Source organism: Alligator mississippiensis, chromosome 11 (assembly GCF_030867095.1).
Source record: "Alligator mississippiensis isolate rAllMis1 chromosome 11, rAllMis1, whole genome shotgun sequence".
Classification (NCBI taxonomy): domain Eukaryota; kingdom Metazoa; phylum Chordata; order Crocodylia; family Alligatoridae; genus Alligator; species Alligator mississippiensis.
Genome location: NC_081834.1, coordinates 19,329,118 through 19,342,627, shown reverse-complemented (window position 1 = coordinate 19,342,627; position 13,510 = coordinate 19,329,118). Strand labels below are relative to the sequence as shown.

The window sequence follows — 13,510 nt, the reverse complement described above, 5'->3', positions numbered from 1 at the left end:
GTCACCGACAAGGGGGCCAATATGGTCAAGGTCATCCATGATGCCAACTTTGTTGGCATCCACTGTGTTGCACACAGGCTGCACACCTCACAGTCCAAGATGTCTTGGAGGGGGACAAAGCTGCCTGTGATGGTGCCACCACTACCATACTAGGCAACTGATTTAAAAATACAGGAAGGTGGCAGGCTACCTTCCACCACAGTGTCAAAAGGGGCAAGATGCTATGGGAGAAACAGGCAGAGCTGATCATCCCGCAGCACAAAATCATGCAGGATGTGGAGACTCAGTGGAACTCTACATACCTGATACTCAAGAGGCTGGTGGAGCAACAGAAGGCCATCCATGACATGGACTTGCTTGGGGACATTGGGATCAGCGGTCCCCTTAACAGAACTGAGTGGGGTACCATTCTCACAGATCTTGGTGGTCCTCAAGCCCTTCCTCAAGGCCACCGAGACCCTCAGTGCTGGCAATGCCCTCCTTAGCCAGGTGATCCCCATAATGAGGGAACTGGAGAACCAAATGGAGAAGTTCCAAGTGAAAAAATGTTCCTGGCTGGAGCAAGCCACTGTCACCAGACGTGCAGGCACTGGTGAGGTGGCTGACGGAGGGCATCAGGAGATGGCTGGAACCCTTGCAGTCCAGTACAGTCCACATGCTGGCATGCTTGTGCGACCCAAAGGTGAAGGGGAGCATGTGCACTGGCTGCACCAAAACCCACCATCACTGGATGCAGGTGCTGGTCAACAGAGTCAGGGAGGCAGAAAGGGAAGAGGTGAGGGGTAGTGGAAGAGGGGGATCCACTTTCCCATGCCAGCACTCCCAGCACCAGCCAGTCTCCTCCACTCCAACCACTGCCAATGTGGGCCAAGGGCATGGCTTCAATGCTAGGCTCCAAATGCACCAGACCCCAGCCTCGGGCGGGTAGCACCAAGGCTTCGGTAGCTACCTATCTCACCAAGGATGTGGAGCCACTGGACTTCAACCCCTTGGCCTACTGGGCAAGCCGCAGCCAGATGTGGCAAGATCTGGCCACGGTTGCCCAGCAACACTTGTCCTATCCACCAACCAGTGTTCCAAGTGAGAGGGTGTTCAGCATTGCTGGGGATGTTGTGACAGCCCACCATACCTGGTTGGTGTCTCGGCCGGGCTGAGCCGACTCGAAGTGATTTAAAAACTGCTCATTCGTCAGGGCAGGCTGGTGAATGGAGAGGCTGACAAGGCTTAATGGTTGTAAAAAACTTTACTTACGTCGTGGGTGGCTGCGACAGAAACGGTTCGGTCGTCTGGACAACAATGTGAGTTGCTCCAGCTGGCGAGGCCAATGCCAGTAAATCCGTCCGTAACTCAAGCCGGGGGGAAAAGGGTACGTCTGGGACTGCGTTTGGCGACGGGAAGAAGGATCGATAGGTGATCAGTCTATTGACCAGCTAGCCGCAAGTCGGATCTCTAAGAGGCACTCTGCAGCGTGCTCAAAGCTCTTCGACTTGGGCGGAAGTCACGCTAGTTTTTAAACGGCCAGCAAGCCAATTACCGGTCGCCACGTGTGAATAATTTAGCACTAGCCAATTGCGGGGCACGAATTTGCATCCAAATGGTGGGAACTCTTTGCACCGTGCACTTCTATGCTGCAAAGAGAAAATGCATCCTGCAAAGACAGCTGCAAAGTGGCGGGAACTCTCTCCTGCACGCGGGTTCTTTACGCAGCAAAAACCCTCGTTGTGCAAGAGGCTCTCAGGTGACAAGAAAATTCCATAGTGCCGAGGCACCAAACTCACTGGGTCGTGACATGCCCCCTTGCCGACGGCACAACTGGAATTTTTGACACATGAGCACATCATACGGCATCTTTGTTAGAGGATTCACTGACTTGGCAAAGCCTTCACAACCATTATATATACATAAACAAATAACTTGACAAATCGGTCTTTTCAACAAGTTACAAAATACAATAACTTTGAAAGTATAGCAACAACTGTTGATCATCATCTGATTGGAGAACAGCCGCTTCAGTCCGTCTTCTCCTATAACAGACAATGTCAGTAAACACTTAACACATGAAAATAGTGTCATAACAAGTCCTGAGCCAATGGGTTCTTTGCCGTTTCAGTACCTCCCTCGCAACTATCACTTTCTGGCTTCGAATGGACTACAGTCTGATCCCACAATCAGGTCTGAGTTGGGGAAGGCCGCCGGTGGAGCCGACTGCCATTACTCGTTTTTTGACTGATCCTCAAAATTAAATCCCAATGCTTCAGCCATACTGGCCTGGGCCTTGTCTCCCAAAAGTCTCAGTTGAGCCTTTGTTAGTCCGGAGTGAGCGAGAAGAAATCCGAACATAGTTCTTTCCTTCAGAGTTCTTTCTTTTGGGGTCCTTGGAGGTGACCCCCATGGCTCTCGCCGAGGGGTATACCCTTGATGCCTAGGCCTCAATGTTGCAGCCAGGTACGCTGAAGATCGATCCCTTGTGTCATTAGAAGCTTCCTCACCTTGCTTCATAAGTGCCTGCAATCGTGGGAGATGGCCTAAAAGATTTCCCACTGGTTGACCTGCCATTGGTTTCAAGAAGAGTCGGAGTGTAACAGCATTCGCTCCTCCGTACACCTCCACACAGGCATCTATGGCTTCCAAGGGCATTGGAATTGCCCCGGGGTCCGATAGGTGACAATGAGCCCATCTCTCTTTATGCTGGACTGCTGTTAGTCCCATTGGATTTGTTCTTGGGCTCCATGAGAGATACGACAATCCAACTATAGCCAGGAGAAGTTGTTCTGCTGTAGCCTTCTTCGGGCAACCCTCATGCCAGGTGTGAAATTTGTGGGTTACCTGTCCTACCACAAGCGCTGGGAGCGGGATGGGCCAGTGGGCACTGTCCGTGACCACATTCAAATCAGTAGCGTGCCCTCCGCTCCACGCTGCTTGTCATGTCAGGGCACTTGCTTCTTCCTTATCCAGAGTGTCGGATCCAAATTCCACTATCAGTCTTCCTAACCACGTGGCCAAGGTTTCTTCCAGTCTGATTTTAGATTCTTTGCAAAGCTCTTGAATCTCTGGTCTGGTACGTGTGCAAGAGATAACAGTGGTACGCGTGGTACCTTCTTCATCCTCAACATGCTTTGTCACAGCTATCGGGTAAGCTGTGGCAGAGAGAAAGTTAAATTCTGTATCTGGGAGCGTTGGGTATATCCCTCCTCCCATTGCCCCCTCCCCGTGGTAAAGAGGCATGGTTGCAGGGAATGACGTCACCTCAGGAGATGGAGTCACCAGGGGGATCCCCGCCGGGTCTTCCAAAACTCCGCCCCTCCTTTCCGGGTTCCCCAGGTAGCTCACGCTTCTTTCAGTGCCATTTTCTGCTAACAGCATCATGCGGCTGGCACTGTTAACAAACACTGCTCCGGAGCCCTTTGCTGTCTGCTCCAGTGACTCCTTACCCGCAGTATGCATCTGAGCCTCCAAATTCGCGTATTCCCTTAATAGGCCCGTTACTGCACGGAACAGCACATTTATCATTTTTCCCTTTTTCCATTTAATTAGACCCCACTTCGGCTTGTGACAGCCCTTAGTTTCCAAATCCTCCCGTAGCTGAACGAGGAGCTCATGGCCCCGCGACTCAGGCACCAAATCCGGACAGTTGAACCAGTCCGCGGGGGTGGGTTCCCCCCCCTCCTTCAAGTATCGGGTGCATTGGGCGAACTCCTGAGCAGGGGTCAGCTTTTCTGCCTTCCGTGCTTTCACCCCGGCTAGGGATATTGTTGATGTTTCCTCCGGGGGCCGATAGTAAACCCGGTCGCTCCCCATTATGCATCCGAACTCCCCTAGGGATAGCTTTTTTCTCCATTCTTTCACTACGGCCTCTTTTCTTTTTACGGAGAATACTTCTTTCCTCCCCTTCTACCACCTGGTGGTAAGCGATATGCGCCCATAGATCGTTAGCATTCTCTACGTGGCAGTTCCCGGTGCGCCAGGGGCAGCACCCAATTAAGTTCTTCTCCATCACTGTGCCCTTTAATCCCATGCTCGTCGCCATGTCTCGGCCGGGCTGAGCTGACTCGAGGTGATTTAAAAACAAGTTCCACCTGCAGATGGACTGAGTACCACCCTCCTCACTCCGTCTGCACCTATTTCCTTTTTTCATTCTTTAAAAACCAGTTAATGCCCCACTATCAGCTTGAGGGGGCATACCACTCACTGCATCACCAGCCAGCAGGGCAAGAACATGTCCCCGTTGAGCTCACTACCATGCCAGGACAAACTTAGAGGTATGGGCCGGGGCTATGGGGAAAGAGGAGACCCTAGGACCTGGGCATGACTACTAAAACTGCACCCTGCCAGGGTAGGGAGGCCTGGTGGGACTGCTGGCAGCACGGGAACCCCATAAATGCCAGGACCAGTGACCCCCCTCGTGAAAGATGGGTAGGAGGTGCCATAACCTTGAGCTAATGCACAAATGGACATGGTCCTGGCTGGGGAAAGCCCAGATCTGTCACGTCTTTGACAGGCCTGAGGCTTGTTGGTTGCAGTGGAGTTGTGAGGCTCCAGGTGACCTCAGCTTAGCTGCCTAGGATGCCAGTTTTTGGGTTGAAAAACACTTTATCAGGCTGAGGAAGCACCTGCAGTTGGTATGTCTGCTGATCCTGGATGAAAGGTGTGGCAGAATGCCGCCTCTGTCTCTCCCCAAAAACTCTGCTCTGTGACAGTTTGGTTAATATGGGCTCTTTAGGTAAGCCCGAATTGTAACCTGACTTGGATACATTCCTGAGAGAGTGGGGAAACCTGCTCTCTTCTGCCTATGTGACTGGCATCACATACCTGGGTGAGGGGCTTACGGTCCCTATTGTTAAGCAATGCCAACCTGATTGGGAGGGGGCTAGAGACTCTGCCAGTCTGCCCAGCAACTAGTGATGCATTTCAAATTGGTTGGCTGGCAGCCAACAGGTGCTGGCCTCCATTGGACCAGGTAAATGAGGTCATAAGGGCTATATAAGTTAAGGACTGCCCAGGAGGAAGGACAGTAGCCATGATGAAAACTCAGAGAGAGAGAGAAGAGCTGGTCCATCTGAAACTTGCTCTCTCTCTCGAAACTCATGACCAATGAACTGCCTACCTCCAGAGGGAATCTCCACCTACCTCTGGATGATACTTGTGAGTAAGTTACCTGAGATCTAACTAGATATATAGCTTGCAGTAACTCAGATGAGTGATCAAAGGCTACCCCAGCCACCCTGTTTGCTCTATGGGATTTCTCTGATACTACTCAACTCTGTACCCTAATTCCAACCCTACTTCTTGTAACCAATAAAGTTCTCCTTTGTACCTAGCATGGGAGACTTATTAGGAGTGGGTCTAGATTATGCCTTGGGGTCCCCTTGGTTCGGCTGACTAAGGGAGACCACTACTTATGCTTCCGACTGAGGGAAGCACTCCAAGTTCTTGAAGTGAGTCAAATAACCTTGAGGGCTACTGGGCCTGTATTTCCCAGGAGGCACAGTGCCAGGATCAAGCCTGTCCCTGGGTGGTGGCAGCAATACCCCCAGGCTGGTGGGTGTGCTCCAAGAAGGGAGTCAGCCAGACATAAGGTGCCCCTAGAGAGGCACTCGGAGCCTGGAACGGGGTCGGGCACAGTGAGGTGGGTGGCTCAGTGCAGGAACACCCCCTGCTGGCCCACCACAGAAGGAATAATAAAGAAAACCAGTCAGTGAAAATGGAAATGGAGGCATCAGGGGGTGGGGGACAGGCTGGGGGAAGGGGGATGTAGTAGCACAGGTAGAAGTGCAGAGGTACCTGGGTTGTCAAGATGTCCAGCAGGTTGTAGTCTGTCAGAATTCCACTGTCTAATCAATATTGAGTCCATGAGTTTCTGTACCTAGAAGGCTGATAAAGTGATGTTCATAGGCCCAGCTGTGAAAAGTGGTTTGTAAATTGTTTCGTCTCAGGATCAGGCAGGATCAGGATCAGAGAGGCTGGAGGCAGAGTGTTTTTTTGGTAAGGACTGTGCCCCCACGGGTAGTTGGGTATTGTTATCTTTGATGATTCTGGTGTGCAGTTTGTGGGAGTACTGGCGTAGGCTACTTTAGGGGGTACACAGGGGTGCACGTGCCCCCCCGATGGCTGACACTGATGCTCTTGGTAGGGCTGGTGCCCCACCGACAGGGCCGCCACCGTCAGTGGCTTCTGTGGGTGTCCCCCCAGATTCAGGAGGCACCAGTCACTCATAGGTACTGGAAATAGTTGGCAGGTTTTGTGTTTTGAGCTGTAGGAAGTTGGCTTCCATTCTGGTGATGAGGTTAGGTACTTGTTTGAATTTTCAAACCACTTTTCAGAGCCGGACCTATGAACTGCACTTCATCAGCCTCCTAGGTAGTAGGTACAGAAACTCATGGACTCAATATAGACAGTGAAATTCTGACATGCTATAACATGTCAGACATCCTGACTCCCCAGATACCTCTGCAATTTTACCTGCGCTGCTACATCCCCCCTCCCCCAGCCTGTCCCTCACCCCCTGACACCTCCATTTCCATTTTCACTGACTGGCTTTCTTGCCTGCATTGCACGCCAGGCCAGCCTCTGGCTTTTTCACTATTCCTTCCATCCAGGACCAACAGACACACCAACTACAGGTGCTTCCTCAGCCTGACACAGGGTTTTTCAACCCAAAAACTTGCTAAAATACATTTCTCTAACTATACAGCTGCCCTACCAAAAAGATACCAGATTGTCTTACCTGTTGTCATGTAAAGTGGTGGACCAGGCTGAGAGTGTAGGGGAGGAGGAAGCCTCATTGGGGCACACTACCATGTTGATGTAGAGGCTCCAGTGCCAGTGAGGGCGCACCTTAACACACACACACATTTTCACCCACCCATGTCACGAGTTTTGCCTGTCAGCTGCCAGAGGTGCAGGACCCCAGAACCCAGACTCCCCCTGCACCCAATTCCTTGACAGCTGGCAGGCTTCATGGCCACAGCAGGGCCTAGCAGGCCTGAAGTTTTCACCTCCCTGTGCCTTAAGACAGACACAGTCTGTCACACAAGCACCCATGTCACAAGTTTTGCTTGTCAGCAGCCAGAGGTGCAGAACCCCAGAACCCAGACTCCACCCTGCACCTATCTCCTTGACAGCTGGCAGGCTTTGTGGCTGCATGCCTGCAGTTTTCACACCCGTGCCTTAACACACACACACACACACACACACACACACACACACACACACACACACACAGTGTCACCCATGTCATAAGTTTTGCTCAGCAGCAGCTTGAGGTTAAGTTTCCCAGAAACCCCTAGACCTATCTCCTTGAAACTTGGCAAGCTTCATGTCCTCAGCAGGGGCTACCATCCCTGAAGGTTTCACCCCACTGTGGCTTAACACACACACATGACATGAGTTTTGCTTTCAAGAATTTGAGGTGCAGTTTCCCAGAAACCCTATAACTATCTCCTTGAACCTTGGCAGGCTTTATGCCTTTAGCAAGTGCTATCGTACCTGCAAGTTTCATCCAAATCAGCCAAAGTTATAGATATTTCATTGATTACCCATTATACTCTATGGCCAGATCTCCAAATCTCTCTGAATCGGCCCCAAATCTTCCGAAGCCAATTTGGCCAAATTGAGTTGGAAAAGCTAGCTGAATCTTCAAATCAAATCACTGGCCTCCAAATCCCAATCAAATAGTTCCGTTTTGCACAAGCCTAGTATATGAGTGTATGGTACCCGCAAACAAGGTTTACAGTAAACAAAAAAGTGAGTGACCTGCCTCATTATTGTCTTCTAGAAGCACCTGCAATGGACCAACAGACTGATCTCTGCAATTTGTTATGATAATCATATTTAAAACTCTGATCACATTTAACACATACACCTGAACATGAACATGTTAAGGGAACACAAAAATATTAGAAATATATTCTATCTAGGATCAATAGCTGGTGCGTGTAGAGACAATACATACACACATTATATTTTTATTTAAGTATACTTTGGTATTTATTAGCTATAGCAACAGTTAAAACTTACCCATCAAGCTCCGCAGTTTCAATGTAAGAGAGACCATGTGGTTCACTACCAGACAGAAGTAATAAATCAGCCTGTAAAAAGAAATGACAATATACTGTATCATCTCTGACAAGCTGAAAGATATAAGAAATGGTTTACATAAAATACTAATAAGTCTTGAGATACATTATAATGTTCTCTTTATTTTTCTCTTGAAATACAGTACAAATATTTCCTTAATATTCTAAACTTTTGAAATAACTCTTAAAATGCTCTGGATTGACATAGGAAAGTCAGGGACTATGGATAAGCATTTATCTGAAGCACTAAAACCGTCTTGGGGGATTTACAGCACCACAAAAACATGGCGGGAAGGAGTGACCCTACATGCTGACCCCATGCAGGATCTAGCTCATGGACACACCCTGTGCCACATACCCGGCACACAGGGCCAGAAGTCTGGGCACCACTGTTTTAAACCATAGAAAAAGGAAAGAAAGGGGATGTTTGAGGAGCTGACCACTGTTCGAGTGGATGACAAAATGTAAACCAGAGTAATACTATCCTTGAAATTATATTTCAAATGTGTACATTTGGTATTATTAGGTAAACCTTAGTGCTGAGATAACAGATGCATGCAGATAGCTAGAGTACTAAGATTAATGATATTTAAATGATTCAATAACACATTTGAGGAAATTAAGTACAGGAAACTACTGTCCTAGGAAGGAATAGATTAGATGTCCCAAAAAGGGGTTTTTTTCATTGTTGTTGCTGTAAAAAGTTCTTGCCATACATTAAGTGTTTATCTAAGTACAATTTTGGATGTTCCTGTTTTTACAATGTTTCTCTTGGGTTTTGTTTTTTGTTGTCTCCCCCCCCCCCCCCCAAAAAAAAATTAATAAATCTATGTAGTGGATTAATCAATTTTTTTTTTAAAGGGAAAGGCAAAGGCAAGATCTTCATCCCATGTACTTCAGTGAGCTTCCACTGAAAACACATAGCACTAGGGCCAAAATCTATAAAACTGAGTTGTTTCATATCTTTGAAAGAGCTTTTATAATGTAAGAGACCTTGATATGATAAACATTTTACCATGGTAAAAGGACCATGTTAGGACTTGTACAACTGGGCATACACAAACAAGTGGAAAAGAGTTATTGTCCATATAAGTATTATGAATAGTTTGAGACAGGTGTAACCTTTACCCAGGTGCATGTTTGATTATAATATGATCCTTTTGAGGAATGTAGTAAAAACTATACAGGCTCAAAGAAAAATCTAAGATCTATGTTAACATGTAAGAGAAACAATATCAACAAGAAGATACACACAAATAAAAATCAAGATATGGAGAGAATTCATTACTATTCTACTCCTCTGAACTATACTTTGGAGAACATTTTCTGAACTACTTACAGCTACAAATTGATTATTTTGCAGTTTAATGATGTCACCAGCTCTTACATTCATCCATTTTTCATTCTGTAACCTATGGAAAAGAAAACACACAACTAACATGTCTCCATGAACAGCTTTAGTTAGAGGAAACAAACTGACCCTTCAGTGCTTTTATAATTGCACAATTTTAAATATAAAGTATTAGATTAAAAAAAAAAGTTGAAGATACCACCTTCAAAACAACCATTATGCCCTTCTTTTGATAAATCATCTTTAAAACATACTACTAGTGTTTTACAATTCTTTTTTTGACTGACACTAGTGGTGAACTTAAATCAGCAAAAGTCCTACCTCATTCCTATAAACTAAAAAGCTTTTGTCGTAACAAATGCATGTATCACTGGAAAACAGAGACAATGGGGAAAGGAAATGAGAACAAGAGGCAGCATAGTAAGGAGGAAGATTTAGATTCATAAAATGAAACGTGAAAGAAATAGAGAAATAATGACAATTGAAATAAGCTATTTCTCTGCTTGAACAAAATTCAGCGTCACTGACATGTAGGCCTTCTCTAGATGTTACATCTATTGCACAATTACCTGGTTAATTGAGCAATTAATTGAGACTGGCTATGTCTTGGTGAGTGAAGGCAGCAGAGGAAGTGCTGATTTTCCATGCTGAAACAACTAAAATCAACTGCCAAATATACAGGTATTTGGAATTAATTTTGTTATAATGATTGAGGCGCTGGTAAGTTTCCAAACTGCTTTAAAGTTATACATATATCAATAAAAAAATGGGTGTTTATACACAAGCTCCAGGAGTGGGGGGGCAGGGTGGGCTCCTGAATTAAAGCAACTTGGAGAGCCACCATAATTAAAGTGCCAGGAGTGTTTTGTGTATCAGTGTCCCCTCACTTAAAAATGGTGGCAGGGGCACTTTATCTAAACCTCAAATGAACTTTAGATAAACTGCCACTACCCACATTTTTAAGCATGGGAAAGTACATGAGATGCTGGGGGCTGCTGGAGCACAGTAATTACCATGCTCCAGCAGACTCAATTAATCAAGTAATTACAGCATGTCAGATCAGCCTCACTGCCCATGTATAGGCGCCCTTTGTGTTCAACTGATACATACATATATAGACATATAAATACATATAGATATATATACTAGCCAATTGCTCATCAAGAATGACAGGTGGGGGAGGGGCAGCCGGGGACAGAGGCCTATATCTGGCCCCACCCCCTGCCTTCAGGGCCGAGCCCACTCCCCCCTTCCCCCACACTGCTTCGGGATCTGGCCAGGCCCCGCCCCCTCATTTGCTCCATCGCCGCCACCTGCAGGACTGGGAGGGCGTGGCCAGCAGCACTGGCCTTGCCCCCTCCCCCTGTCTGCTCCATTTTCACGGCCTGGAGGCAGCAGAGGAGATGGGGCCAGTGCCCCCCCTCTATCTGCTCTGTTGCTGCTGCCTGCCGGGGTGGGGCTGGGCAGGGCAGGGACAGAGGCCCAGAGCCAGGCTCACTCCCTTCCACCCTCACCTCCCTGCTTCAGGGCCGGGGCTGGAGCCGGAGCCACTACCCCCATGACCCCCAGGGGGCTGGCAGAGACACAGCTCAGCTTCCAACCCTGTGCCCCCCTCTCCCCTCATCCAGACCCACCCCCCCAATTTGGGCCCAATCTCATTCCCCTCTGGTGGTTCGGGTTTGGGCCTGAGGCTGCTCCCCCCTACCCTCTACCTGCCATGGTGGCCCCGACCCCATTCCCTGCTCCCTTGCACTGCTGCCGCCTCCTCCACAGAGTGGGGGGGGCAGGCCAGCTCCCCCCACCCGGTCCCCGGCGTCATGGCAGCACTCGACTGTCTGCTGTCCCTAATGCTTTATTCACACATTGATTGGCAGCCGAGACAGCCAATCAGGGTGTAAATAAAGGATTACAGACAGACAAAGTAAGGTATATATGGCATTTCATTTTAATCACGGAAAAAATGGGTTTTTAAATCAGAGAATTTTGGATTCTTTAACACAGAAAACCAGAATCCCTAATTATAACACAGTATAATGCTCAATCAATTAGTAAATTAATGCCTTAAATCTGAGTAAACTGAGGGCATACTGACATTTTCTCCAAAAATATAGAGACTCAGTGGGAAGGCAAGTCTTTTTGCATTTCTGGGGGAGGGAAGGAGTGGAGAGGGGACTAAAATTCATGATTACATTTGACATTTCCCTATTCTAACTGAGTGTTAATAGCTTAGTTATCTCTATAAATGATATAGCTATTGCAGTTAACTTGAAAGTACGGGTATTAAAAGTAAGGCAGTTTTGTTTCAATTTTAGCTAAAACAAATCTAATTTACTTGTCTTGTAGACTGAAAAACAATTTAAATATTTATACAACTGCAAAATATGCCCTGTGTTATCAACACGCTAGGTCATTTGGCTTAGACATTCAACAAACTTCTCTTTTATAATGATCCAAGTACATGTTGTTCTGGAAAATTTTCAACAGCAGCATTTTCATCTAGAGCCAGAATTCACTATTTTTCCTTTTCCATTGTCTTCTGCACTTTATCTTCTTAACTGAGGAAATGTATGTTAGCAGTGGTACATTCAGCTTGACTTTATTTACTTTTTTCAGGTGCACTTATGTATTATGCACCCAAGGGTGATGAGGGAGTTGGCTGACGTAATTGCATAGCCGCAGGTTATCTCTGAAAACTCATGATCAGGAAAGGTCCCAAATGATTGGAAAAGAGCAAATATATTGCCCGTTTTTAAGAAAGGGGAAAAGGAGGATACAGGGAACTACAGACCAGTCAGCCTCACCTCAGTCCCTGGAAGAATCACAGAGCAGATGCTCAAGGAATCCATTTCTAAGCACTTGGAGGAAAAGAAGGTGATTAGGAGCAGTCAGCATGGATTCACCAAGGGCAAGTCATACCTGATCAACCTGACTGCCTTATAGGATGAGATGACCTGGCTCTGTGGATGTGGGGAATCCAGTGGATGTGGTATACTTGACTTTAGGCTTTTGATACAGTTTCCCACAACATTCTCTCAGGCAAGCTAAGGATGTTCAGACTGGATGAACGGACTGTAAGGAAGATAGAAAACTGTTTCCCCCAAACCCCTGCACCGGTCTTCTTGAAACTTGGCAGGCTTTGTGGCCTCAGTAAGAGCTACCAGCCCTGTAGTTTTCACCCTCCTGTGTCGTAACACAGACGTGATGGTTTTGCTTTCAAGAATTTGGGGTGCTGTTCCCGCCAAACCCCTGCCCCGATCTTCTTGAAGCTTGGCAAGCTAAATACTCTCTGTAGAGTCTACCATCCCTGCAAGTTTAAACCAAATCAGGCAAAAAAAAACAAAGTTATAGATATTTCATTGATTCCCCCATTATATCCTTATGGCCGGATCTCTGAGGCAGCTCCAAAGCTTCAGGGCCTCTTCAGCTGGATCAAGGCAGAAACCTGGTCCGGAGCTCTGGATTGAATCACAGCCATCCAAAGCGGCTGGATCCAAAGCCGGATCGGATCGCTGCTGGCTCACACAGGCCTACTAGCTGGCAGCTGGTATCAAGTGGAGTGCCTCAGGGGTTGGTCGTAGGGCTGGTTTTGTTTCATGTTTTCATCAAAAACTTGGAAGATGGCATAGAGCTCACCCTCAACAAGTTAGCAGATGACACCAATCTGGGGGGAGTAGTAGATATGCTGGAGGGTAGGACTAGGATTCAGAGTGACCTAGACAAATTGGAGGATTGGGCCAGAAGAAATCTCATGAGGTTCAATAAGGACAAGTGCAAATTCCTGCACTTAGAACAATTCCAGTACCCGGACATGCTGGGCAGCAGCTCTGCAGAAAAGCACCTGCGGGTTACAGCGGACAATGAGCTGAATATGAATCAGCAGTGTGCCCTTGTTGCCAAGAGGGCTAATGGCATACTGTGCTGCATTGGTAGGTGTGTTGCCAGTAGGTCAAGGGAAGTGATTATTCCCCTCTCTTCAGCGCTGGTGAAGCCAAATCTGGAGTACTGTGCTCAGCTTTGGGCCCCCCACTACAGAAAGGATGTAGACAAAGTGGAGACACTACAGAGGAGGGCAACAAAAATGGTG

The 13,510-nt window shown here is 47.4% G+C and overlaps 1 protein-coding gene across 1 annotated transcript in view; it reads right to left on the bottom strand.

The window, feature by feature from the left end:
- ATP8B4 (ATPase phospholipid transporting 8B4 (putative)) overlaps positions 1–13,510 on the bottom strand; it is a 200,904-nt gene that overhangs the window by 86,390 nt on the left and 101,004 nt on the right. Inside the window, 2 exon segments of the mRNA XM_019477374.2 lie at positions 8,017–8,087; positions 9,415–9,487. Coding sequence (XP_019332919.1) covers positions 8,017–8,087; positions 9,415–9,487 — 144 coding nt within the window.